Source organism: Misgurnus anguillicaudatus, chromosome 13 (assembly GCF_027580225.2).
Source record: "Misgurnus anguillicaudatus chromosome 13, ASM2758022v2, whole genome shotgun sequence".
Taxonomy (NCBI): Eukaryota; Metazoa; Chordata; class Actinopteri; order Cypriniformes; family Cobitidae; genus Misgurnus; species Misgurnus anguillicaudatus.
Window position 1 is genome coordinate 3,501,863 of NC_073349.2, and position 26,293 is coordinate 3,528,155.

At 44.7% G+C, this 26,293-nt stretch overlaps 1 protein-coding gene across 3 annotated transcripts in view; it reads right to left on the minus strand.

The window, feature by feature from the left end:
• Positions 1-233: 233 nt before the first annotated feature.
• Positions 234-26,293, minus strand: part of LOC129430791 (alpha-2,8-sialyltransferase 8F) — a 59,824-nt gene continuing 33,764 nt past the window's right edge. For 2 of the 3 annotated variants that reach the window (XM_055188330.2, XM_073874853.1), the window contains exons 5-7: positions 26,103-26,215; positions 13,826-13,906; positions 234-1,410 (exon numbers count right to left, since the gene is read on the minus strand). In XM_055188330.2, the coding sequence (XP_055044305.2) occupies positions 948-1,410; positions 13,826-13,906; positions 26,103-26,215 (657 nt within the window). In that variant the 3' untranslated portion in view covers positions 234-947. The remainder of the gene's footprint in view (positions 1,411-13,825; positions 13,907-26,102; positions 26,216-26,293) is intronic. The other variant, XM_073874854.1, reaches the window with a different exon arrangement.

Consider the following 26,293-nt stretch of genomic DNA (forward strand, 5'->3'; position numbering starts at 1 on the left):
ACAAGACAGTTTTCACACAATTACATTTCAAAATATACTGTATTGTTAAGCCATTATTAAACATATTGTGTCCTATATGGGTTAACTTTATAGTTATGCAAACAGAAATCACCCAATCAGTGTTTGCAATCTAAAAAATAAGCAAATAAGTATGTTTTTAAATACAGCATGAAATAATAAACTCTAAACACACAGGAATCATTATTAACCCAGGATGAAGTATAAACTCCGCAAAAGAAGAAAACCCAAATGTATTAATTTAAATATACAGGAGTTAATGGTCCAAGTTCACAATTTAAAATAGAAAATATTTAAATAGCTTTATATACCAAAGAGCAGACCAAAGGTAAGAAAACATTCACAGCCTCCTCGTCAACAACCATTAAATAATCAGTCCCTCCAGAAAAACGCGATTGTGCGATCGCGCGATATATTGCATAATCAGCCAAAGTCCGCATATTTATGCGGGCTGCTTTTTTTCCAAATACGACGCACTTTCACCGCATTAATTACATATTTCCGTGCACAAAATATGCGGGGCTTGCATGATTTCATAATATCTGCATTTTCGTAGCAAAAAGTCACATATATATTAGCAGAAAGTTGAAAAATGTTGCATTTACTTCCCAAAAGCGCAGCCGTGTCCTCTATTGCCATGGGAACGTTATGAAGTGACGTGATTATGTGACGTGAACATCATTGCAGCTTTTGCAAGTTTCCGCAGTTTTTGCAAGTTCGCAATTTTCGCAAATTCCCGCAATTTTCCCAAATTCCCGCAATTACATCGCATAAATTGCATAAATATCCCGCATATTCCATCGCATTTTTTAAGAAAACGTGCCGCAAAATCGAGGATTTTTGCCTGCAACAATCACAAAAAACCTCCGCGTTTTTCTGGAAGGACTGAATAATACAGTACATTCAAATCAGTAACAGAAGAACCTCTGTTATAAGCAGGGCTGTAGGTGCAGTGTTAGCGCCCCCTGGCTGTGGAGCTTCAGCAAGTTTAGAAACTCTTTTGGCATTGCGTGAACGCCCCGCTTGGGTCCTACATTGTCAAAATAGTGATGTGTAAGTTCTTGCTGCTCCAGATTGGTGTCAAATGGCCAGAATCCATAAACGTGCACGTGATCACACAGCTCTAGTGCCACATTAATTAACCTGAACCCGCTGGAGAGGCGAACGACTTTCAGGCCCTGCCTCTTCCAGAAACCATCCAGGTTCTTCATGTAACTGGAGGAAAAGAAGACCATCTGTTGTTGAGGTCTGATTGGCTGGAGCACTTTGAACGTATTGACGGATAGCCGAGTGTAGGCTGAAAATGTAAACGCTGAAATGATCAGTAAGGAGTTACCATAGACGCTCACACGCTCCACTAATGGACCTGGATTAGACTTCAAATTTTTGTAGCTGTAGAAAAACACACAAGAAACACATTCACAAATCCTCTTAAACAATGCTTGATATAAAACATTGATATGATAATTGTTGATATAAAACATAGATACATTAATAACTAGATTATTTGATATAATAAATACTTAAATTAATCACAGTTAAATGCAAATATCAGTAGTTCCCTTTTAGTCGGTCACTACGACGTCATGTCGTGACCAACGAATTGGTAACTCGCTTAGAAAGACCAATCTGCTTCGTATACTACTAAAACGCCAATGAACTTGGCATTGAGATATTTGCATAATGCTGGCGCCGCCCCGCAAGGTGCCTTTATAAGCAGCAGGTGCAAATTTGGAAATTAGCTTTTTCGCTTCGAAAGCCTCCATTATCTGCTACTGAGAAGCTACTTGCTCTTCTGGGAACGGTTGCTGAAGTTGATTGACAAGCTGTACTAAAACAGCGGACGCTCGCAGTATTCCACTGCTCTGCATATTTTTTGTTTTGAGTTGTGTGCGTTGCCTCTCCCTGTGCGCATCATCAGCTGAGCACCTAAAGAGTGATTTCCCTAATAAAGTGATACGTGAGAGCTCTGTGTCTTTTTAAAGACGGCCACTCTCTCGTATATTCGGATATCAGCGTCCTTTTCAGGATTGCTTTTCGTCCGTGCGATCTTGGATGCGAGAGGTATAAGGGGTCCAGTGATGGTCACGAGCGCTGTCTTCGTGCTTAGGCATCAAGCACTCCGAGACTACGTTCGTGGAGTTTTTGTTCTCTCTGTGAGAGCATAACCCTCTTGGATTGCGGAGATGACTGACGTTTCTACGGGAATGCTGTCCGCGCCTTTGCAGTGCTGACGCCGCCATGGTGCAGCTGTCAAGCGCTCGCAGGACGCTCTTCGCATCACTACGCTGAGTAGGACGGAGGATGCGTCCTCCACCTACCGGCCTTCTCATCCTCAGCCGGTTGAGGCTCCGGTGGAGACTGCAGAGTCGTGTTCTACGATTTCTGCCGAATCCATTGGACCTCCTTCTGGTCCCGTCACTTCTGCAGCATCACAGGGGTGTCTATTTTTTCCTCCGAGGCGGAGTCGTCCCGGAGATGGCGGCCGTGCCCGCTCGAGCGGCGGAAACGGTAGAGTTGGAGAGGTTAACCCCTCTCCGCCCGAACCGTACTGCCCACACGATTGGTACTTCGGAGCTGCTCGGGCCTCTCGGTCCTCTCCTCCTGTGCCTTTCTTTCCCGACGGCAAGAAGAGCTGACGTGATTTGCGGCCATCTTGGCCGTTCAGCTTTCACCCCTCACCTCCCTCACCAATGGAGCCGCTAAGGGCGGGGACCCTTCAGTGGAGTGGGGGGTTGCGATGCAGCTGCGTTCCTGGAGAGACCACCCAACCCTTCCCTCCCGTGTTTGTAGACAGTCGTCCGGTTACGGGCGCTGCCCCGGCGAAAGAGAGCTGCCCTTGGTCCACCACGCCGGCTCCTCAGTCTGCCTCTCGCCCCGCCCGCTTAGCCGCTTCCCTGGATTCAGGAGACGGTGATTCGCTCCTTTCCCCGGTAGAGGGTCGGGTGGAAATTTCTTGGTTTGCATGTGTTCCACCGGCTGTTCAGCCGGTACCCACTTAACCACACATAAGAGTGCATTCCTCTTCCTCTCCAGGTCTCCGGAGGATCGAGAGAGCCGTGAGCGGGCACACACCAGCTTACCCTACCTCTCCTCTATCGCCAGCGGGTGTCCTGAGGAGTCCGAGCTCTCCACTGAGGAGACCGGACCACCAGCACCCTCATCGGAGTCTGCGCTCTCTGCAGAGGAGACCAGACGACCGTCACCCTCAGCGGGCTCAGGTCAGTGTCACACACACATACTGTAGATGTTTATGCTGTTGCAGCAGACGCACCGGCAGTCCCACCTGTCTCGCTTCGCTGCCCCACCGCGGGTACTTCGGTAGTGTCGTTATTCTCCTCGTACAGTGCCTGGATGCTTGGCTTCAGTTCCCAGCCCGTTTCGTTGGGTTTTACGCACGATCAGCCTCGGTTACGAAATACAATTACCGGCACACCCCAAAGTTCTCAGGCTTTCGTTTCACTATAGTGAAAACGTCCGATGCACATGTACTGTGTGCAAAAGTCGATGTCCCAAATACGCATTCCTTCCAGTGACCTTAATTGCACAGACACTGTGCAAAGTCAGGCAGGACGAGGAGAGCCTTTTATTAATCGTCCGTACTGGACGACCAGGAATTGGTTTTCATAGTTAATGCTCCTCGAGACAGCCCTCCCTGGCGGATTCCCCTGAGGAAGGACTTTCTTTCTCAAGGAAGGGGCACATTTGGCACTCGCGCCCCGACCTGTGGGATCTCCATGTATGGTCATTGAGCGCGCGCAAGTTTTAGGTGATTTATCACATGCGGTATCTAACACCATCGACGCGGTTCGAGCACCGTCCACAAGACGGGCTTACGCGCTTAATGAAACCGTTTTCGTCACCTGCTGCTCTTCGCAACGCGAGGACCCCAGAGAATGCCCATTAACATTGTGCTTTTATATCTTCAACATAGGTTAGATGGCTGTCCCTCCGCCATTAAAGTTGATATCGCCGCTATTTCTGCTCATCACTCACTTATCTACGGCAGATCAGTTGGCCACCATGATTTAGTATTACATTTTAAGAGGCGCTCGCAGGCTAAACCCCTTGCGCCCTCCCTCTTTCCTCCTGAGACCTGTCCATGGTGCTGAAGCCTTCAGGTCCCCCATTTGAGCCTTTGCAGTCTGCGAATCTGAAATTTTTATCAATGAAAACTCTGACCCTGCTAGCATTGGCCTCCATGAAGAGAGTAGGGGATTTACATGCATTCTCTGTTGACGATTCGTGCCTTTAGTTTGGTCCTGCTGTCTCACTGAGACCCAGACCAGGCTATGTGCCGAAAGTTCCCACCACGCCCTTCAGAGATCAGGTGGTGAGCTTGCAAGCGCTGCCCCCGGAGGAGGCAGACCCAACCATGGCTTTGTTGTGCACCGTACGCACACTGCGACTCTACGTGGCTCGCACGCAAAGCCTCAGGACCTCAGACCAGCTCTTTGTTTGTTACGGTAGTCAGCAGAGAGGGAAAGCTGTCACTAGCAGAGGATGTCTCTTTGGATAGTTGTTACTATCGCCCTGGCTTATAATCTGCAGGGTATTTCTTCCCCCTTTAATTTGAGAGCGCACTCCACACGGAGTGTTGCCTCATCTTGGGCTTAGCTCGTGGTTCCTCGCTACAGACATCTGCAGAGCTGCTGGTTGGGCGACACCTAATACGTTCATTAGATTTTACAGTGTTCGTATTGAGCCTGTATCCTCTCGTGTTTTTCCTCACCAGGGAGAGCACGGAGAGCAGACTCGCACGTCGGCTTGCAGCCTCCGACTGAGGCTCCAAATTGAGTTTCAGTATGGAAGGCCATCAGAGCAAAAATGCGTAATGGTTTGAATTGCTCTTCCTCCGCTGCCTTGGCAGCCTTTGTTGCGGAGCATTGGCTGTCAGCCCTTCACTAGCTGTATCCTCGCGAACCTACGTGTTTGGCCTGGGCTCCACATTGTGTCCTTTGTGAGTATTATTCCGTGGGGTTAATCCTACTAGCCCACGTTTCCCTCAGCAGAGCACAGCTTTGCTTACACAGCCACGGCTGTCTTTTTTTTCCTCAACTACGGTTGACTTTCGCCCACCTATAGCCCTTAACAGGGCGGTGGCTTCCGCAGCATTCCTATACCGCTCAAATAGGGCGCTTCCCAGTCGCTGGCACTACTGTGGGGTTAAAGGAACATCTAGTGCCCGGCCTTCTGCCTTAAAACCTAATTCTCCTATCCTTAAGTGAAACCGGAGGGCTTTATGCAGACACTGGAAGAGGTCAGCCCTCAGTGGCGTTTTGGTAGGGATTCCCAATTCGTCGGTCACGATGTGACGTCGTAGTGACCGACTGAAAGGGAACGTCTCGGTTACGGATGTAACCCTCGTTCCCTGAAGGAGGGAACGGAGACGTCACGTCCCGTCGCCACAGGGCTGCTCCCTGCTGTTTATCGACCGGTCACATTCTCCCGGCTTTCGAAGCGAAAAGAAGTTAATTTCCATATTTGCACCTGCTGCTTATAAAGGCACCTGGCGGGGTGACACCAGCATTATGCAAATATCTCAATGCCACGTTCATTGGCGTTTTAGTAGTATACGAAGCAGATTGGTCTCTCTAAGCGAGTTCCCAATTCGTCGGTCACGACGTGATGTCTCCGTTCCCTCCTTCAGGGAACGAGGGTTACATTCGTAACCGAGACGTTCCCTTTCTGTCGTTTAAACTCTGTGTATGTTTTGATAATCGTTCTGAATCTGATCTCTAAAAAATTCCTTCACAAAAATGCAATTATTTCAGCTTTTTGCTATTTTTTTTTAAATAGCCATATTTAAGAGTTTATAAGCAGAGAAAAAATATAGATAGGATTGTTTGTTTATAGTTTGTTTGAAAGCAGATGGTCTGTTCTTTCATTTGATAAATTTGTATGTTTATATACTTTTAGAAGAAAATTTTCGTGTAAGGCATTTTGTGAGACTTTTGTGAAAATCACAAAAAATGCTGGCAGGCAACTTTAAAAAAAATGGCTGGCAGGGAACGAGTTAATTAAGGCATGTACTGTATATAGCTGACACACAACACTAGTGTTTCACAAATGCATGTGCTGTTTCTGTAAACTTTTAAATGCAAAAACTATTCTCTTCATTTCACATAATGAAGATTGAACTGCTATAGTCACAAATACTATTTTAACAATGTCTTTACTGCCTTTCTATGTCCTGATTAGGTCCTAGTTGCATTGTTGTTATGGGGGCGGATTTCATCAAAAAGTAAATGAATTTACAAGTTCCTACAGGTGTGGAATGACATGAGGATGAGTAATTAATGACAACATTTTCATTCTGGGGTAAACAAATCCTTTCATATTTAACAATAATCATCAAATACAGTTCGCAGTTCTATAGTTTACATTGCACATTTTTAAAATGGGTCAAAAGAGAATACTGAGCGCTTTGGGTCATTGCTGTGACAGGTCAATAGCGAAACCATTATGGGGAGGGCAATATTGGGATTTAAACACATACAAGTGAACTAAGGTGCTTCAAACGATCTATGTAAAGTATAACTTGTATAAAGTATAAGTGTAAATGCCTTGTCTCAATTTAGACTTATATTGTCATAATGAATTATGAAAACTGAAGACCCTATTTTTCTTCTCATGATTTTACATTTCTTTTGGTGTGTAAGTGTGTGTTAGTACATGTTAAAGGGCGTGTTGCAGGTTAACCACTACTGTCGATTAATGGGTACATAAATCACTCAAGATATGTATATCACTTTTAAAATGTCTCAAAAATGGTCTTAAAGTCCTTTTTGTAAATGTTTTTGGTATTAACGGTTTTTTACGCAATTCGGCGATGACGTCACGTTGGGGAGAAGTGGATGAAAGCCAGAGCCATAGAGATAGACATTTACTGCAGTTTAATACTTATGTATATATTATGGAAATCATATATACATTGTAGGAAATGTATGATGTGGTATACTGCAAAGTTACCATGCTAATTATTATTTATGATATGTGTGGAGATAAATAAAACTTTGCAATGATTCGATCCATTCATGTTCTGACCCCCATGCTAGAGATTTTTAAACATCCTTAATCCACACTTACTAGTCTATCAAATAATATCTAAAATATATTGTTTTGTGAAATAAAAGGATGCTTTGATATATTGTTTATGCAACCATAATCAATCACACGATCATTTTATACGCAGAAGCAGCGGTCAGCAGCTGCAGTGCACTCGGATCCGACAGCATACATACTGCAATAAACAAGTGTTCGGCAGCTTTTTCACATCAAAGGATGACAGGCTATGCAATTTGGGGAGGGACTGCTTACTGATCCCCGTATTTTTACAAATCCTGGACATGGTTGGACCTGCCTATCTGTCTATCTATCTATCTAGTCTATCTATCTCTATGTATTATCTATAATCTGTGCTATCTGTACTTTACTCCTCTCTATAGTCACTCTCAATGGTCTCAAGGTGGGTTTGGTAAATTCTCTCCCCAACGTGACGTAATGCAGTGCATTGTGGGGGAAAGGAGAATCGTTGCAAACCGCTGTACTTTTTCATATTATATTCCGTTTTGTGATACCCAACAACATTAAATACAATGGATAACAGTTTAAATGTTTACTATCAACAAGCATATTGCACAAATTCGTTGAAAAATGTACCCTGCAACACGCCCTTTAATTATCTGCAAAGTTACAAATCCCAAAGTCTACAATGACGCAAGTTATTATCTCCCACTGATATCTCTTTCCTTGAAATACAATTAACACAAGGATTGTAGGCAACAGTTTACTTCATCAGCATGTTGACATGGACTTGATGCACATCATCATAACTCGTCCGCTTCTGACTCACAGCCTGACAGCCAATGTTTTCATATTTAAATTTCATATTCAGACGAGCAATACAAGTAGCTTTTCTATCCACTATTAAAATGTCCACCCCTTGTTTATCTCCAGTTCTTAACACCTGAGAAGACATACTTTAGACTCTTTCATGTTTGGTCATATTACTGTATGTTCATTTGAAATATTTTTTTTATTAAAGACATATTGTGGATTTGGCATTAGATGAAAATACATCCATGCACATAAAGACAGTCAGTACACAAAAGTTAATGTACACAGATGTTATACACAACTTTTTAATGCAGCGGAATACTGCATTAAGGTTTGTTAAATCCCTTGAAGGGGACTTCGGGAAGGGGACACTACATATACTCTCAATCCAGATAAAGAGAAAATCACATTGTTTTAATTGCTCTATTGTATTGTATTTTAAACGGCAGAATGATATTTTAATGAGACAGAATTGTGCAATGCTTAAGAGCTCTGAACTTTGAAGGCAATATAGGGCATAGGGATGATCACTTCCCATTGGAATTTGCCTCATATGTGACAAGGCAAAATAAGTCAGATTGCACACAGGCTAATTACAACGATGGTTTTCACAAAAATAAGGTTATTAAATTGTCGTCTAGTGACCCCGATGCTCCAGAGCGTAAATAAATATCTAGAATTATCTACATTTGCATGTTTTTGAGAGGTTTTTATGAGGTGCTGTGATGCTGATTCTACGAATGCATAAAAAATAAGAATCTAAACATAATTTGGACTATAATACATATTATAAAATACCCCGGTAAGCCCACGGTTCAGACCGCATTACATAATTTATGTATCACTGTGCCACTGTTGCTGCGTACTGATTTATGAAAATAAACACCACAGTCTTTAATCATATTTTTATTTTTTCTACAATTCTACAAATTAATGGCGATATCCAGATAAATGTCAATAAATATTGTTGAGTCATCTCGTCAATTAGGAGAAAACGCAATCTTTCCCAACTTAAACACTGAACACTCAACATTCACTCAACACTAAAAACTGTGTAAGTTCTGAATCTCATATCTGACAAAACAAAAATGGAATTATCTCCGCTTTCAGCTCACAAATTGAGAGGTGATAAAAGAACAAATGAAGGTAGGATGAAACTTTTTTTTTGAAAGCAGAGGGTGTGTTCTTTCATTTTGATATATTTTATGTTTATATATTTAAATAAGAAAATTTTTCTGAAAGGCATTAATCTAAAACTGTGTGGCAACTTTTTAAAAACCGCTGAATGGGAAAGAGTTAAGCATGCTTCCAAGCATATTTGATCATCACTTCAACAGTTGCACGATATAAATGTTAATGTTTAAATTAAATTAGATTAATGTTGACTTATAAAATAAACACCACAGTCTTAAATCATATTTTCATTGTGTCTTTGCTGCATCAGTTGGGAACTACGCTCTGTTTCAGCCACACTTGATTCTGAGGAACTACTTTGTTTGGCAGAAGAGTAATATACTGATATAATTACAACTTATTTGTGTTTTATTTTATGAAATCCTGCTATGCATATGATGTAACCGTTTTATAAAAGCAATAAGCCCTGCAAAGCAGTGGTGTTACAGTGCATTTTCTTACAGCTAAGGGGCGTTGTTAGGCACGACGTGAAGCGGAGTAACTGGTAAACCACTGCTTCTTGGGGCTTATTGTTTTATTGTAGACTAAATAAAGTACATCCATTAAATATTAATACCTCTACATCAGAAGTAAAGCTCGTCTAGGACCGTGCAAGAGAAAATAAAGTGCACGACTTAACTGATTTAAATTGAAATTAAAAGACACCAATGTGATAGCTAAGTGACACTGTGTGCCTCCCTGTTGCAATATTGCAATGATGCAATATTGAGTGAACCTTACTTAAAAGGAAACTGTAAATGTATTATAAAGGATTATCTTTTATCATCTTTGTATTTGTTCGCTTTAGATTTTATCTGTATGATCTAACTGCTGTAAGCTGACTGTATGTTTTTTTAATACATATATCACACCTATGGCACCACACCAGTCACTCTGCTGATACTCTGACCCCTCATTTAAGCCTGATTATCCCTGAAAGACTTTCTGTCTTTTTCGGATACAGAGCCATGTGCTGTTACAAAAATGACGTGCACGCCACCACGTGTATCTAGTGCACATGACTACAAGTTCAGCTTCACATCCTACCTGAATTCATGGCTGTTTATACTTGGTATGAAAATGCGCTTTCAACGATCTGATCACAAGTTGGCGAGATAGACACATTCACACCTGTTTTTTAATCCATCTCTTTGTCCACTTTCGATTGCTTCTGTCCTGGGGTTGGATTCCCGAAAACGTTCAAAAAATAAATTATACGTTTGTAAGAATGTTCCTTAGTGCAGTTCTTGAACATTTCTTAAGAAGTTCTCAAATATTTTACTTAAGAACATCTTAAATTTTTGTCTAAGGAATAAAATACCAAGCCAATATATTTTCTACCCTGCTCATGATGTTATCCGTCCATTAATCTTTTTTACCACCTTGCAATCATTAACGAGATGTATAATACATAAATGAGTGATGTGTTAAGACTTTAGAAGATGTTATTCGCCGTTGTAACAGGCCAGCTAGTGCATGAAGGCGGTGTGGTGAGTTAAGTAAGTAAAATATTAGCTAATGTTATCACAAATATGTATGGGATTCTTGACATATTACTGAAGTCATTAAACTTTATTATTTCCTCATAAAAACTAATCTTTGTAAAGTAAACAGTTTAAATTGTCATTTTTGACTACATGCATGTCACATTTAAAACAATCAAATCAACTTTGCACATTTGGAGATTTAAGCGTACTGTAAGCTTATCCTATCTTTAAGATGCTATTTAAGAAAGTTTTTTTTTAAAGTTTTCTTCTTTTTAAGTTTTTTGATTGGATCACAAGTGGACGAGAGAGAGACACATCACGTTTACACCTGGTATTTAAATCTGTCTCTTTTGTCCACTTTCGACCGCTTCTGTCCTGAATACTGTGAGGGGTGGTCTGTCGAGACGATGATCGAGTCTCTCCGCTGTCATTTAAGTTATGATGAGTTTATATGGACGCAAACTAATATTATGTCGGAGTCCACTGCTTGTCTTGCAAGTAAACATGCTGCAGAGTGTTTTGTACATGTATATGTTAGAGCTTTCTCTGATATTTCAGCGCAATTGATGAAATAGGATCGCATTAACGTCGTCCACTTGTGATCCGATCGATGAAAACACATGTTAATGCCAAGTGTAAACAGCCTCTGAATGTGGTCAAATGTGTACAAGCTCAAAACGCTTTACATCCCGTTTACACCTGTATTAACCCTCTAAGGCCTAAGGGTTTTTTGAGGGCCTGTTTATGCGTGGTTTTTGAAAACTTATTGATATAAGTCCACAAAACCCATACTAAACATGTTTTTACAAGACTTTTCAAAACAGGATCTAGTAGTATAGAGTAGGTAGAGGCCTACTCATTCACATAAAAAAATATATTGATTTACAATTTGCACAGGATTGCGCACTCAATTTGATTTAGGCACATCAATTCTGCACCCGAAATGTGCATAAAAGGTCCGGTTAAGTGCATAATTCCCAAAATAACCATCTGCACACTAAAGATTTTTTACTGTGACTTTTTGCGCAATTAAGGAAAATATATTTAGCATACTTATTTGATCAAATGTGCCTATTTTATTTTCTCCTAAACACTGCCATGGTTAATAATTACTAATGTACTTGTAACTTGTAAATTATTGGTTTTTACTTTAAAATTATAATTATATATAATATAATTATATTATGCTAGATTTAGCGGAAAGCACTATACACATTTATATAGTGTGTGTGTGTGATTAAAAATTGATCAAGAAAAATACAATAGTATCGGATCGGCAGGTATCGGAATCGGCCGATACTCAGAATTCGGGTATCGGAATCGGATCGGAGATGGAAAAAGTGGTATCGGTGCATCCCTACTGCTAAGAAGACAGAATACATTCTTTGTTGAAAAAAAACTGTAATTATTTTTCTAAAAATAATTCATTATTTAAAAACTAAAACAAAATATGGACAAAATTAAAGCAGACTTTAAAAGATGCAAACAGTACAGATACTACTTACTTTAAATTAAACTCCTGTTTGTTTGCTCTTTGACTTTGAATAGAAACTTTTTTAACTTTTCTATTCTGATAGTCAGCTCCCGATGTGTTGCCATCATCAACGCTCGTTTAAAGTGTCCAACAGTGTCAAGACGTTAACAGTGCTCACGTCACATTTTTACACGAACCTGCAAATGATCTATCCTGAAATGATGCTGATCTATAGAACAAAGCTTAATTTATTTTTATAATATATTACATTAACTTCAGAATACTTGCATCACGTGCAGTGTCTTTGTTTCCTGATAAGCGAAATGATCAGTAGGCAAGCAAAGGATGTGTTCGTTTCAGTGCCATCACTTAAATTTAGTCAGTTGCACAGTTTTGGATGTTGTTCACTGTACCCTCTCTTACTTTAATAGAGTGGGAATAGTTTTAAAACAGTGGCATTGATTGGTTTCACTACAAAGAGCTTAGATTGTTGTCATTTTTGATTGGTGGACTAGCATACAGAGATGTAACAGTTATGGAGACCCATCTCCCAGCCTGAGGCAAAACATACTTTAGATTTCAACTCACGTTTAGGTGAGGTATCTGATTTAAATGACATAGATTTACATATGTATGAGTACTGCATATTTAAGTCAAACAATAAATATGCATCACAGAATAATGAAAGAATATACAGCACTAATTATATAACACTGTACGGTGCCCTCCACAATTGTTGGCGCCCCTGTTTGGTGTGTGGTCGTGGACTTCTGGGGGTTCTCCTTTTGATTTGGACAACGGGGAACCCAAATGCAGGGATGGACAAAAATCCAACCTTTGATTTGGGTACATTGCTTTGGTGGTGGGGAATTTGCGCGTTTGGAAGGGGAGACTTGAAATCATGTGTTCCACAATTATTGGCACCCCTGATATTAATACTTTGTCAACCCTGTTTTGCCAACACGACAGCACTTAATCTCCTCCTATAACATTTCACAAGATTGGAGAACACAGAGAGAGGGATTTTTGACAATTCTTTTTTGCACCCTAACAAGGTTCTGAGGGCCTTTGGAAGAGAAACAGGCCCACAGCATCACAGATCCTCCACCATACTTCACGGTGGGCATGAGGTGCTTTTCGGCATACTCATCTTTTGTTTTACGCCAGACCCACTTAGAGTGTTTGTTGCCAAAAATCTCAATCTTAGTCTCATCTGACCAAAGCACATGATCCCAGTTGAAGTTCCAGTACCGCTTAGCAAACTCCAGATGTTTACGATGTCCGTGCATGCCTCCCAAACAGCTTGTTGGCATGTATAGAGGTTCTGATAATTGTTATGGAGACTTTGTAACCCCAAGATGCCACTTTTTGATGCAATTCTGTGACAGTAAGCTTAGAAAATTGTTTACCATGATGACAAATGGGTAAGGTAATTAGACCTCTTTGTCACATCATATTTATACTCCAGGGAAACAGGAAGTCATGAATTACTAATTAAAACTTCCTAGATGCCCTGACCAACTTTAGCAACTACAGAAAAATATATTTAAAACTTTTTTTTATTATTTTTTCATAGGAATTGTTAGGGGTGCCAATAATTGTGGAACAGGTGATTTTATAATATATATATTTTTTCCTAATTCGTGGACTTTTTAAAAATTATTATTAACTTGTGCTAAAGGGTATATTTTTCAAAATTTTTCGGTTAGAGATTATGCTTCTGCAAAAAAAGAAAGAATTAATTTGATCGCTTTTAACACATCTTAAACAGGGGTGCCAATAATTGTGGAGGGCACTGTATAGTGTTTTTTGTCTGAAAGTGTTAGATTCTCACCTTATGAGCTGAGTGGGATTAATGGTAACTAAATCAGTCTTTAGCCCAACATCACTGTCATTAATTGGAGCCATGTTAAACCTGCAGAAACAGAAAACAATAGCAGGATAAAGGAAAAAAAAAAACAAAGGTTTAAGAAATAGTTACATTTCCCCAAAATATACATTCTGTCTACATTAACGAAAACTGATCGGATTGTTTAAAGTTGGGTCATGTTGCTAATTGCTAATTTCTGCAATCTTTTCCCAGGCCCCGCCCACCTGCCATACCATAAGACAAGAAGTAAAGAAAGATCGTTTCAAGGAGGGGAGGAGATTTGCGTTTTGGTTAAAAATTATGAGGCACATTCTTTTTTTTTTTAAACTGAAGCTCACAGATGAGTGATTAAAAACAACTACCACATTTTAATTTAATTTTGACTTCAATATTTTCAAGGGTCAACCCCTAACAGACCTAGAAACAAAACTAATTTTTCACCTGATTCCTGGGCACATGCAGAGTCAAAAGCATTTCAAATTTGGGTAACACTAAAGGTTGTATAAACGTCTCGGTTACGGATTTAACCCTCGTTCCCTGAAGGAGGGAACGGAGACGTCACGTTGTGACCGACGAATTGGGAACTCGCTTAGAGAGACCAATCTGCTTCAAATACTACTAAAATGCCAATGAACTTGGCATTGAGATATTTGCATAATGCTGGCGCCGCCCCGCCAGGTGCGTATATAAGGAGCACATGCAAATAGGGAAATCAGCTTCTGTTCGCTGAGAAAGCCGGAAGGTGACCGGCCTAAACAGCAGGTGGCAGCACCTGTGGCGACGGGACGTGACGTCTCCGTTCCCTCCTTCAGGGAACGAGGGTTACATCCGTAACCGAGACGTTCCCTTTCAGTCGGTCATTACGACGTCACGTCGTGACCGACGAATTGGGAATCCCTACCAAAACGCCACTAGGGGCTGACCTCTTCCAGTGTCTGCAAAAACCCTCCAAATTCCCTCGGGAAATGGAGAAAGATAAGGCAGAAGGCCGGGCACTAGATGTTCCTTTAACCCCACAGTAGTGCCAGCGACTGGGAAGTGCCCTACCAGAGCGGGATAGGAACGCTGCGGAAGCCACCGCCCCGTTAAGGGCTAATGGTGGGCGAAAGTCAACCGTAGTTGAGGTAAAAATAACAGCCGTGGCTGTGTAAGCAAAGCAGTGCTCTGCTAAGGGAAATGTGGGCTGGTAGGATTAACCCCACGGAATAATACTCACAAAGGAACCCGATGCGACACAATGTGGGGCCCTGGCCAAACACTTAGGTTCGTAAGAATACAGCTAGTGAAAGGCTGACAGCCAATGCTCCGCAACAAAGGCTGTCAAGGCAGTGGAGAGAGCAAATCAAACCATTACGCATTTTTGCTCTGTTAGCCTTCCATACTGAAACTCAATTTGGAGCCTCAGTCGGAGGCTGCAAGCCGACTTGCGAGTCTGCTCTCCGCGTCCTCCCTGGTGAGGAAAGAACACGAGAGGATACAGGCTCGATACGAACATTGTAAAATCTAATGAACGTATTAGGTGTCGCCCAACCAGCAGCTCTACAGATGTCTGTTAGCGAGGAACCACGAGCTAAAGCCCAAGATGAGGCAACACTCCGTGTGGAGTGCGCTCTCAAATTAAAGGGGCAAGGAATGCCCTGTAAATTATAAGCCAGGGCGATAGTATCAACTATCCAATGAGACATCCTCTGCTTAGTGACAGCTTTCCCTTTCTGCTGACCACCATAACAAACAAAGAGCTGGTCCGAGGTCCTGAAGCTTTGCGTGCGGTCCACGTAGAATCGCAGTGCGCGTACGGGGCACAACAAAGCCTCGGTTGGGTTTGCCTGCACCAAAGGCAATGCTTGCAAGCTCACCACCTGATCTCTGAAGGGAGTGGTGGGAACTTTGGGCACGTAGCCTGGTCTGGGTCTCAAAGTCACGCTCGAGACAGCAGGACCAAACTGAAGGCACGAATCGTCAACAGAGAATGCATGTAAATCTTCTATTCTTTTCACTGAGGCCAATGCTAGTAGGGTCAGAGCTTTCATTGATAAAAGGTTCAGACTCGCAGACTGCAAAGGCTCAAAGGGAGGACTCTGAAGCGCTTTCAGCACCATGGACAAGTCCCAGGGAGGAATAGAAAAATCTAATAACCAAATCATGCTGGCCCACTGATCTGCCGTTAATAAGTGAGTGATGCGCAGATATAGCGGCGATATCAACTTTAATAGTGGAGGGTGACAGCCTACCATCTAACCTATGTTGAAGATATAAAAGCACGATGTTAATAGGGCATTCTCTGGGGTCCTTGCGTTGCGAAGAGCACCAAGTGACGAAAAGGTTCCATTTTAACGCGTAAGCCCGTCTCGTAGACGGAGCTCGAGCCGCGTCGATTGTGTTAGATACCGCCTGGGGCAAATCACTTAAACCTTGCGTGCGCTCAACGACCAAACGTGGAGATTCCACAGGTCGGGGCGCGGGTGCCATAATGTGCCCCCTCCTTGAGAAAGAAGGTCCTTCCTCAGGGGAATCCGCCAGGGAGGGGCTGTCGCGAGGAGCATTAGTTCCGGAAACCAATTCCTGGTCGTCCAATATGGGGCGATCATTAAAAGGCTCTCCTCGTCCTGCCTGACTTTGCACAGAGTCTGTGCTATTAAACTCACTGGGGGGAACGCGTACTTGCGCATGCCCCCCGGCCAGCTGTGTGCCAACGCATCCACACCGAGGCTGCCCTCGGTTAGTGAATAAAACAGGCGACAATGGGTATCGTCCGGTGACGCAAATAGGTCTATCTGCGCACGACCGAACTTCCTCCAAATCAGCTGGACCGTCTGGGGGTGGAGTCGCCATTCGCCGGGGCGCGCCGCTCGGGAAAGCGCGTCTGCCGCTGTATTGAGCGAGCCCGGGATGTAAATGGCACGAAGGGACCTCAGATGCTTCTGACTCCAAAGGAGGAGATGACGAGCGAGATGCGAAAGGTGACGAGAGTGCAAACCGCCTTGACGGTTGATATACGCTACAGTCGCAGTGTTGTCTGAGCGCACTAGTACATCCTTCCCTCGCAGCTCCGTAGCGAAGCGTACGAGTCCCAGATATACTGCCTATAACTCGCGGCAATTGATATGCCAATGCAACTGGGGTGCTGTCCACACCCCCGAAGCCGTGAGCTCGTCGTACGTGGCTCCCCAGCCCGTGTCGAAGGCATCTGTGTGGACAACAGCATGCCGGGAGACCTGTCTCATGGACACGCCGGCCCTGAGAAACGCGGGGTCTGACCACAGGGGGAATGTTAGGCGACACGCAGGTGTAATGGTTACACGATGGATGCCGGCGCGCCACGCTCTCCTCGGGACTCGATCGTAAAGCCAACGCTGAATCGGTCTCATATGGAGCAGCTCGAGCGGTGTCACGGCCGCGGCTGCTGCCATACGCCCCAGGAGTCTCTGAAATTGTTTCAGAGGGACCGCATTCTTCCCTCGGAATGAACCGAGGCAAGTCAGAATTGATTGGACGCGCTCTTCTGTCAAACGCGCCGATAAATCGATCGAGTCCAGTTCCATACCGAGAAAAGAGATCCTCTGCGTGGGGCAGAGTTTGCTCTTTTCCCAGTTGACCCGAAGACCCAGACAGGCGAGATGTTGAAGTGTTAGATCTCTATGTTCGCACAGCGTCCGCCGAGAATGCGCTATTATAAGCCAATCGTCGAGGTAAGCCAAAATGCGAACACCGCTCTCTCTGAGGGGCTTTAACGCCGCCTCCACTACTTTCGTGAACACACGGGGAGAGAGAGACAGCCTGAACGGTAAAACTTTGTATTGATATGCCCGACCCTCGAACGCAAACCGGAGAAACGGTCTGTGACGAGGGAGAATGGACACATGAAAATACGCGTCTTTCAGGTCTATCGCTGCAAACCAATCTTGGGGGCGTATCGCACTGAAAATTTGCTTCGGTGTAATCATCCTGAAAGACCTCTTCTGAAGAGATTTGTTCAGGACACGCAAATCCAAAATCGGTCGTAACCCGCCGCCTTTCTTGGGTACTATGAAATACGGGCTGTAAAAACCCGACCTCATCTCGATAAGAGGGACCGGCTTGATCGCGTCCTTTGCCAGCAGGACTTCGACCTCTGCACGCAGTTCATGTGCATCAGACGCTTTCACCGTGGTGAAACGTACGCCCGAGAATTTGGGAGTGTGCCGATTGAATTGAATTTCGTAACCGAGGCGGATCGTGCGTAAAACCCAACGAGACGGACTGGGAAGCTGAAGCCAAGCCCCCAGGGACCGTACGAGAGGAATTAACGGCACAACCGGTGTACCCGCGGCGGGGCAGCGAAGCGATACAGGTGGGACTGCCGGTGCGTCTGCCGTGACAGCATAAGCATCTACAGTATGTGTGTGTGTGACACTGACCTGAGCCCGCTGAGGGAGACGGTCGTCCGGCCTCCTCAGCGGAGGACGCGGACTCCGAAGGGGTTGCTGGTGGTCCGGTCTCCGTAGCGGAGAACTCGAACTCCTCAGAACACCCGCTGGCGATAGAGGAGAGGGAGGAAGAGCATCTGACTGCCCGCTCACATCTCTCTCGATCCTCTGGAGACCTGGAGGAGGAATAGGAATGCACTCTTTTTGTGGTTTTGTGGGTGCCGGCTGAGAAGAGGCAGCCGCCGGAGGGCGCCGGAGGCGAGGAGGAGACGGGGCCGCCGGCGCTGGAGGGCGAGATGCAGGTCGCTTGCGCCGGGGCATGATCTGAGCGATCGCCTCCGTCTGCTTCTGGGCGGCGGAGAACTGCTGGGCAAACGACTCCACCGACTCACCGAACAGGCCTGCCTGGGATACGGGAGCGTCCAAGAACTTGTTCTTTTCCGCATCCGACATGTCCGCCAGACAGAGCCACAGATGGTGTTCCTGGACCACCATCGTGGACATCGCACGACCAATCGCCTGCGCCGTGACCTTCGTAGCACGGAGGGCCAGATCCGTAGCGGCCCGGAGCTCCGAAAGCACAGGCGAGTCGTGTCCTCCCTCGTGCAGATCTCTCAAGGCCTTAGCCTGATGGACCTGCAGCAACGCCATAGCGTGCAGGGCTGAAGCCGCCTCTCCGCATGCCTGGTAGGCAGCCCCCGTTAAACCGGAAGACTGTCTGCAAGCACGGGAGGGGAGGGTTGGGCGATCCTTCCAGGAGGGAGCGTTGGCCGGACACAGCTGCATCACGACCGCACGCTCCACGGGGGGGATCCCCGTATAACCCTTAGCGGCTCCATTGGTGAGGGAGGTGAGGGGGGAGGGCTGAAACGGCCGTAATCGGGTAGAAAACGGCGACCTCCAGGTCCTGGTCAGCTCGTGCACCTCGGGGAAGAAAGGTACCGGCGGAACGGGCTGTAAAAACCCGATCTCATCTCGGTAAGAGGGATCGGCTCGATCGCGTCCTTCGCCAGCAGGACTTCGACCTCTGCACGCAGTACATGTGCATCGGACGCTTTCACCGTGGTGAAACGTACGCCCGAGAATTTGGGAGTGTGCCGATTGAATTGAATTTCGTAACCGAGGCGGATCGTGCGTAAAACCCAACGAGACGGACTGGGAAGCTGAAGCCAAGCCCCCAGGGACCGTACGAGAGGAATTAACGGCACAACCGGTGTACCCGCGGCGGGGCAGCGAAGCGAGACAGGTGGGACTGCCGGTGCGTCTGCCGTGACAGCATAAGCATCTACAGTATGTGTGTGTGTGACACTGACCTGAGCCCGCTGAGGGAGACGGTCGTCCGGCCTCCTCAGCGGAGGACGCGAACTCCGACGGGGTTGCTGGTGGTCCGGTCTCCGTAGCGGAGAACTCGAACTCCTCAGAACACCCGCTGGCGATAGAGGAGAGGGAGGACGAGCATCTGACTGCCCGCTCACATCTCTCTCGATCCTCTGGAGACCTGTAGGAGGAATAGGAATGCACTCTTTTTGTGGTTTTGTGGGTGCCCGCTGAGAAGCCGGCAGAACAGAAACAAAACGAAACCAAAGATTTTCCACCCGGCCCTCTACCGGTGGAAGGAGCGGTGCCATCACCGTCTCCCGCTGAGTGATCCCATCCAACTCCAGGTCGCCTGTCTCAGGGCCGCTTCGATTTCCGTTTGCCACGGGAAGCGGGTGGGGCGGGCGGGACGGGCTGCCGACGGCTGTTCCCTCTCCGCGGTCTAGAAGACGTTCTAGCGGGGGGGGCGGAGGCAGCCGCCGGAGGGCGCCGGAGGCGAGGAGGAGACGGGGCCGCCGGCGCTGGAGGGCGAGATGCAGGTCGCTTGCGCCGGGGCATGATCTGAGCGATCGCCTCCGTCTGCTTCTGGGCGGCGGAGAACTGCTGGGCAAACGACTCCACCGACTCACCGAACAGGCCTGCCTGGGATACGGGAGCGTCCAAGAACTTGTTCTTTTCCGCATCCGACATGTCCGCCAGACAGAGCCACAGATGGTGTTCCTGGACCACCATCGTGGACATCGCACGACCAATCGCCTGCGCCGTGACCTTCGTAGCACGGAGGGCCAGATCCGTAGCGGCCCGGAGCTCCGAAAGCACAGGCGAGTCGTGTCCTCCCTCGTGCAGATCTCTCAAGGCCTTAGCCTGATGGACCTGCAGCAACGCCATAGCGTGCAGGGCTGAAGCCGCCTCTCCGCATGCCTGGTAGGCAGCCCCCGTTAAACCGGAAGACTGTCTGCAAGCACGGGAGGGGAGGGTTGGGCGATCCTTCCAGGAGGGAGCGTTGGCCGGACACAGCTGCATCACGACCGCACGCTCCACGGGGGGGATCCCCGTATAACCCTTAGCGGCTCCATTGGTGAGGGAGGTGAGGGGGGAGGGCTGAAACGGCCGTAATCGGGTAGAAAACGGCGACCTCCAGGTCCTGGTCAGCTCGTGCACCTCGGGGAAGAAAGGTACCGGCGGAGAGGGCTGTGAAACCCGGGCAGCTCCAAAGAACCAATCATCCAGGCGGGACGGTGCAGGCTGAGGGGGGTGAACCCACTCCAACCCTACGGTCTCCGCCGCTCGAGAGAGCACGGCCACATCTCTGGATCAAAGTCCGGCGTCACGACCCGTCCGGAAGGGGGGAGGACGTCCGGATCATCAGAGGGAGAGGGCCCACCCTTGGATGCTGCGGTCTCCGTGGACCCGGAGGGAGGCACGACAGATCCTACAGACATCGTAGAACACGACTCTGAAGTCTCCATCGGCACATCAACCGGCTGTGGATGAGGAGGCTGAGAGCCGGAGGACGAATCCCCCGACCGGCTCAGCACAGTGATGCGGAGATCGTCCTTTGAGCGCTTCACGGCCGCTCCGTGGCGGCGTTCAGAACTCGCTGGACGTGGGTTGCGTTTTTCCCGGAGGAAAGACAACCGTCTCCGCAAATCCACAAGGGACATGTTCTCGCAGTGAGAACACTTACCCCCAGCAAACGCTGCCTCTGCGTGCTCGATGCCCAAGCACGAAAGACAACGCTCGTGACCGTCCTTCGGACCCATATACTTCCCGCATCCAAGATCGCACAGACGAAAAGCCATCCTGAAAAGGACGCTAATCTCCGGATATACGAGAGAGTGGCTGCCTTTAACAAGGCACAAAGCTCTCTCGTATCACTCTTTTAGGGAAATTCACTCAGATGCTCAGTTGATGATGCGCACAGGGAAAGGCAACGCACACACTAAACTCAAAACAAAAAAGATGTAGAGCCTGTGGAATACTGCGAAGCGTCCGCTGTGGTACTGCCAGTCCAACCAACTTCCGCAATCGATCCCAACAGAGTAAAGTAGCTTCTCAGTAGCAGATACTGCCGGCTTTCGAAGCGATAAAAAGCTGATTTCCCTATTTGCACGTGCTCCTTATATACGCACCTGGCGGGGCGGCGCCAGCATTATGCAAATATCTTAATGCCAAGTTCATTGGCGTTTTAGTAGTATTCGAAGCAGATTGGTCTCTCTAAGCGACTTCCCAATTCGTCGGTCACGACGTGACGTCGTAGTGACCGACTGAAAGGGAACTCAGTACTACCACTCAAAAATCAACAGATCCCCTGACTCTTGTACTCTCTTTAAAACTTTCTCTTCTCTTCTTTGTCCGACAGCCACTCCACCTTTATTTAACTTATTGGTTGATGATTTTCTCCTTTTTTTTGTAAAGAAACCTAACACAATCAGCAGTCAGTTCTCTTGGACAGGCCCAAACTCTCAATGCATGCATGCTCCCTTCTTTCTCTTTCCTATCTGAAGCTGACATTTCCAAGATCTTTGTTTCTAACCACCCAACTACCCGCCCATTACATTCCAATCCCCAGCTATCATTTTCACGCCATCTCTCCATCAGTTAAACCTTGCTCTCACCAAAATTATCAACTCATCTCTCTCCACTGCCACATCACAGCTTTTAAAGAGGCCCATATAACCCTGCTTCTAAAGAAACCAACACTTAATCCTGCAATAAAAGAAAACTACAGACCAGTATCTCTTTTTCCCTTCAATGCCAAGACTCAAGCGTGTTCCAGCCTTCCTCCTTCTTCACACAAAAATGACCTCAGTCTGGCTTCAAAAGTGGTCACTCCACAGAGACTGCACTGCTCTCAGTCATTAAAGGCGAGCAAGGACATCCTCTAAATCAGGGGTTCTCAAAGTTTTCATTCAAAGGTCCAAATCTGAATTCTCATCATTTTCATAGGTCCGGAAAAACTGGTAATTACAAAAATTGTCAAGCATGGTAATAACTTTATGTAAATCACTTGTTTATATAACAAATCAACACAAATAGTTTTGGAAAAACATAGCAAGTGTATTTTGCATTTAAAGTAAAAATTTTTTTTTAAACATAAACACAAGAAATATGCCACAGGTAACCAGGTGCAAAATACAGAGCAACTTAATTAGAGAAATGGCAAAGTTTGTTTTCCATCAGATGCATTAACCATGGCAAAAAAAGCGTGGTTGGTTGGCGGAGACACTGACCAAAATTAGGGGTGCTATAAATTGGCTGATGATGCTTGCTATGCTTCTCAATGAAATACGGTGAAATGTTGTTACATCCAAAAGCCAGGGGGCGCTCTCATGCAGAAACTCAATATGCGCTGCAGACGAAGAACCAGACACACCGTACACACGCAGTCACACACGCAGCTCCAGGAAATGTCTTAAGGATATATTTATATTGCTGTTCTTCAAACCTTTTCAGGTATTTTCATGATAATAAAGAATATGTATAAAGATTGTGTTTGACGATGCATGATATAAACAACTCAAACCAACAGTGATTTCAGATCGATAAGGACTTACTGATCAAAAGCCGTAGTACATGAAGTAGCTGTGCATAATATCTGGGTGTGATGGCTACAGTGTCAAACAGGACATTTTTAAATAACTTGTTTTATTTTCGGACCAGGAATACTCTTAAATCTAAAAAGAAAAAAAACTGAACAAATGGTTTACAAGTTTAATATGCATTTGTAAAATAGCAAATGCACACATTTAATCAATCACATATAAATTAATGCACTTGTAATATGAAGTTCCCGTCGGGTCCGGATCCGGACCAGAGTCCGGACTTTGAGAACCCCTGCTCTAAATCATCTGCACTGATCCTACAGGATCTATCTGATGCTTTGACACTCCCAACCACAACATCTTCCTTTCGACTCGTAAGGCTATGGGTGTCTATGGAACGGCGCTACTTTGCTTCAAGCCTTACCTCTCAGGTAGGTCATTGAGAGTATCCTAGAGAGAGTCCCAAAGTCTCAGTACTGAGGTACCCCAGGGCTCAGTGCTTGGACCATTGCTCTTTTCAATATATATGACAACCCTAGGTGCATCTCAGCATGCCTGAATGACATTTCACTCTAGATTAGGGTTTAATATTTTCCCGAAAATTAGATAAAATCAAATCCCGGGAAAAGACGACCCATTTCCCGGGAATCCCGGGAAATAGCTGTTTTTTTGCACAAGTAATTTATCAATAATATCATTCAAATATGCGTTCCCAACATGTTTTATATTATTTTTATCATTATTAGGGCAAGAAACACAGTTTATGTCCATATCAACAACGTTTTTTGCAATGATCAATTCTGCTGCGGATCAAGTGAGCTGCGTGCGTGACAGCCTGCCGTAGCGAAATGCCAGGTGGATTGTCTGTGACTTCTGAAAATCTTTAAAATGATAAAACTATAATTTAGAATAACTGAGGAATAATCACTCGAAGTTAAGCAACAATTTCTTTATTAGGGCAGGTATATTTCTCTTTTAAATAAATATAGGCTACAAGTTTTGACTACCCTAAATAAAGCAAACGACCCACAGAAAAATGCAACTGTGCACGGCAATAATTAAAGAAAGGGCCATGCCTATGTAGACTAAAACTGAATTTAAATAATAATTTAAAAAACTACAACAAAAGCATAAACACAAACAGTAACACTGCCGCAATAGGGCAATTTCGCGCAAAACTGTCACTTACAAGTTAAGTAACAATTTCTTTATTACGGCAGGTATATTTTTCTTTTAAACATAAAACATTTTAACTGAATAAAAGCAAACGACCCACAGAAAAATGCAACTGTGCACGGCAATAATTAAAGACAGGGCCATGTAGACTAAAACTGAATTGAAATGATAATTTAAAAACTAAAACAAAAGCATAAACACAAACAGTAACACTGTCGCAATAGGGCAATTTCGCGCAAAACTGTCACTTACAAGTTAAGCTACAATTTCTTTATTAGGGCAGGTATATTTTTCTTTTAAACATAAAACAATTTTAACTGAATAAAAGCAAACGACCCTCAGAAATGTGTAAATGTGCACGGAAAGATTAAAGACAGAGCCATGCCTACGGTAAAACAGAATTAAAATAATAATTTAAAACTAAAACAAACGCATAAACAGTAAAACTGCCGCAATAGGGCAATTACAAGCGAAAGTGTCACTCACATTATCAGCATTGCATTTCAAACCATTTTTATTTCTCACCTTGCCCTTCATTTATTTAATTTTTTTGGAAATGTGCTTTTAAAAAGCAGAGAGCGTCGATGGACTCAGGCGGTTTCGTATTTTTGTAACAAATTGGCCGCAAATAGAGAACGCTCTCTCCACCTCCACAGATGTAGCCTTAATAGTGCTAAGAGCATCAAACAGCTGTTGCAGGTGGGTTGGTCTCCTTTTGGTGGCTTCGAAGAGGGAAAACTCTTTGTTTAGAATGCTCATGAAGTCACCGTCTTTCATTTCCTCTGAGGCTGGCTTAGTGGTCATTGAAAAAGCCAGCTGCAAATCTAATCTAGCGCACGTTTATATAAAAAAAAAAATATATATAAATTTCCCGTTTCCCGTCATAACTTTTCCCGGGAATCGGGAAATAGTCTTGATAAGATTTCCCGGGAATCCCGTTTCTCGGGATTAAACCCTACTCTAGATGAAGGATCATCATCTGCAGAGGAATCTAAATCTGCTTGTGATCTCGACTGACCCAAAGATTCATCACAACCTTTTCATTTAACTAGGTTAATCGACAATTACACTTTCCAGGGCAACCAGAAACCTGAGTGTATTTGACATGGGATAGGCTTAATCAATCCACAAGTTTTAACTCGTATGCATAGCAGATTTTGATTTCTTGAGATAAATCGTTGTTCACAAAATGTAATTGTTTATTGCTTACAACGTCACACTTCTTTTCCACAACATCCATCAGCATGTACAACAGCTTATTTGTTGAATTACTTATCAAATATCATTATATCTTCAGGATAAAGTTATTGCACCAAACCTTTACCTATACGATTGATTTTAAATACCATATGATGTTACGTGGATGATCAATGACTGTTATTCTATTTTCTAGAAGTGTTTATGTTTTGTTACAGGATCTTTAATAGCTCAGATCAAACAAGTTGTCTTGTGAACTACTATCGCAACACAAAAACACACACATTCTGGTTTCCATGTTTTTTGGGGACATTCCATAGACATAATGAATTTTATACTCTACAAACTGTATATTCTATTCCCTTCCCCAAACCCTAACCCAAACCATCACAGAAAACTTTCTTGTACCTTAGATTTTCAAGCAACATCATCCTGTTTGATTTATAAGCTTGTTTTCTCATGGGGACCTTAAAATGACCCCACAAGGTCACAAATTTACTGGTATTCCTATCTTTGTGGGGACAATTGGTCCCCACAACGTGATAATTACCAGGTACACACACACACACACACAAACATAATGGGATGTGTTCTTTAAACCTGATAACAAAGTCTGCAGTGTCGATCTCCTTTCCACAGCTACTGTTCTTCAGAATCCCTCCACTCCCAACCACAGCACAGTTACTGAGAGGACGTCTACTCCATGGAAAATCCTTTAAAGACAAAAGTTTACTAGCATTCTGTTTAAACAAGCCATTTTATGCACCTGTACATTTAAGGCTTCTGTCTAT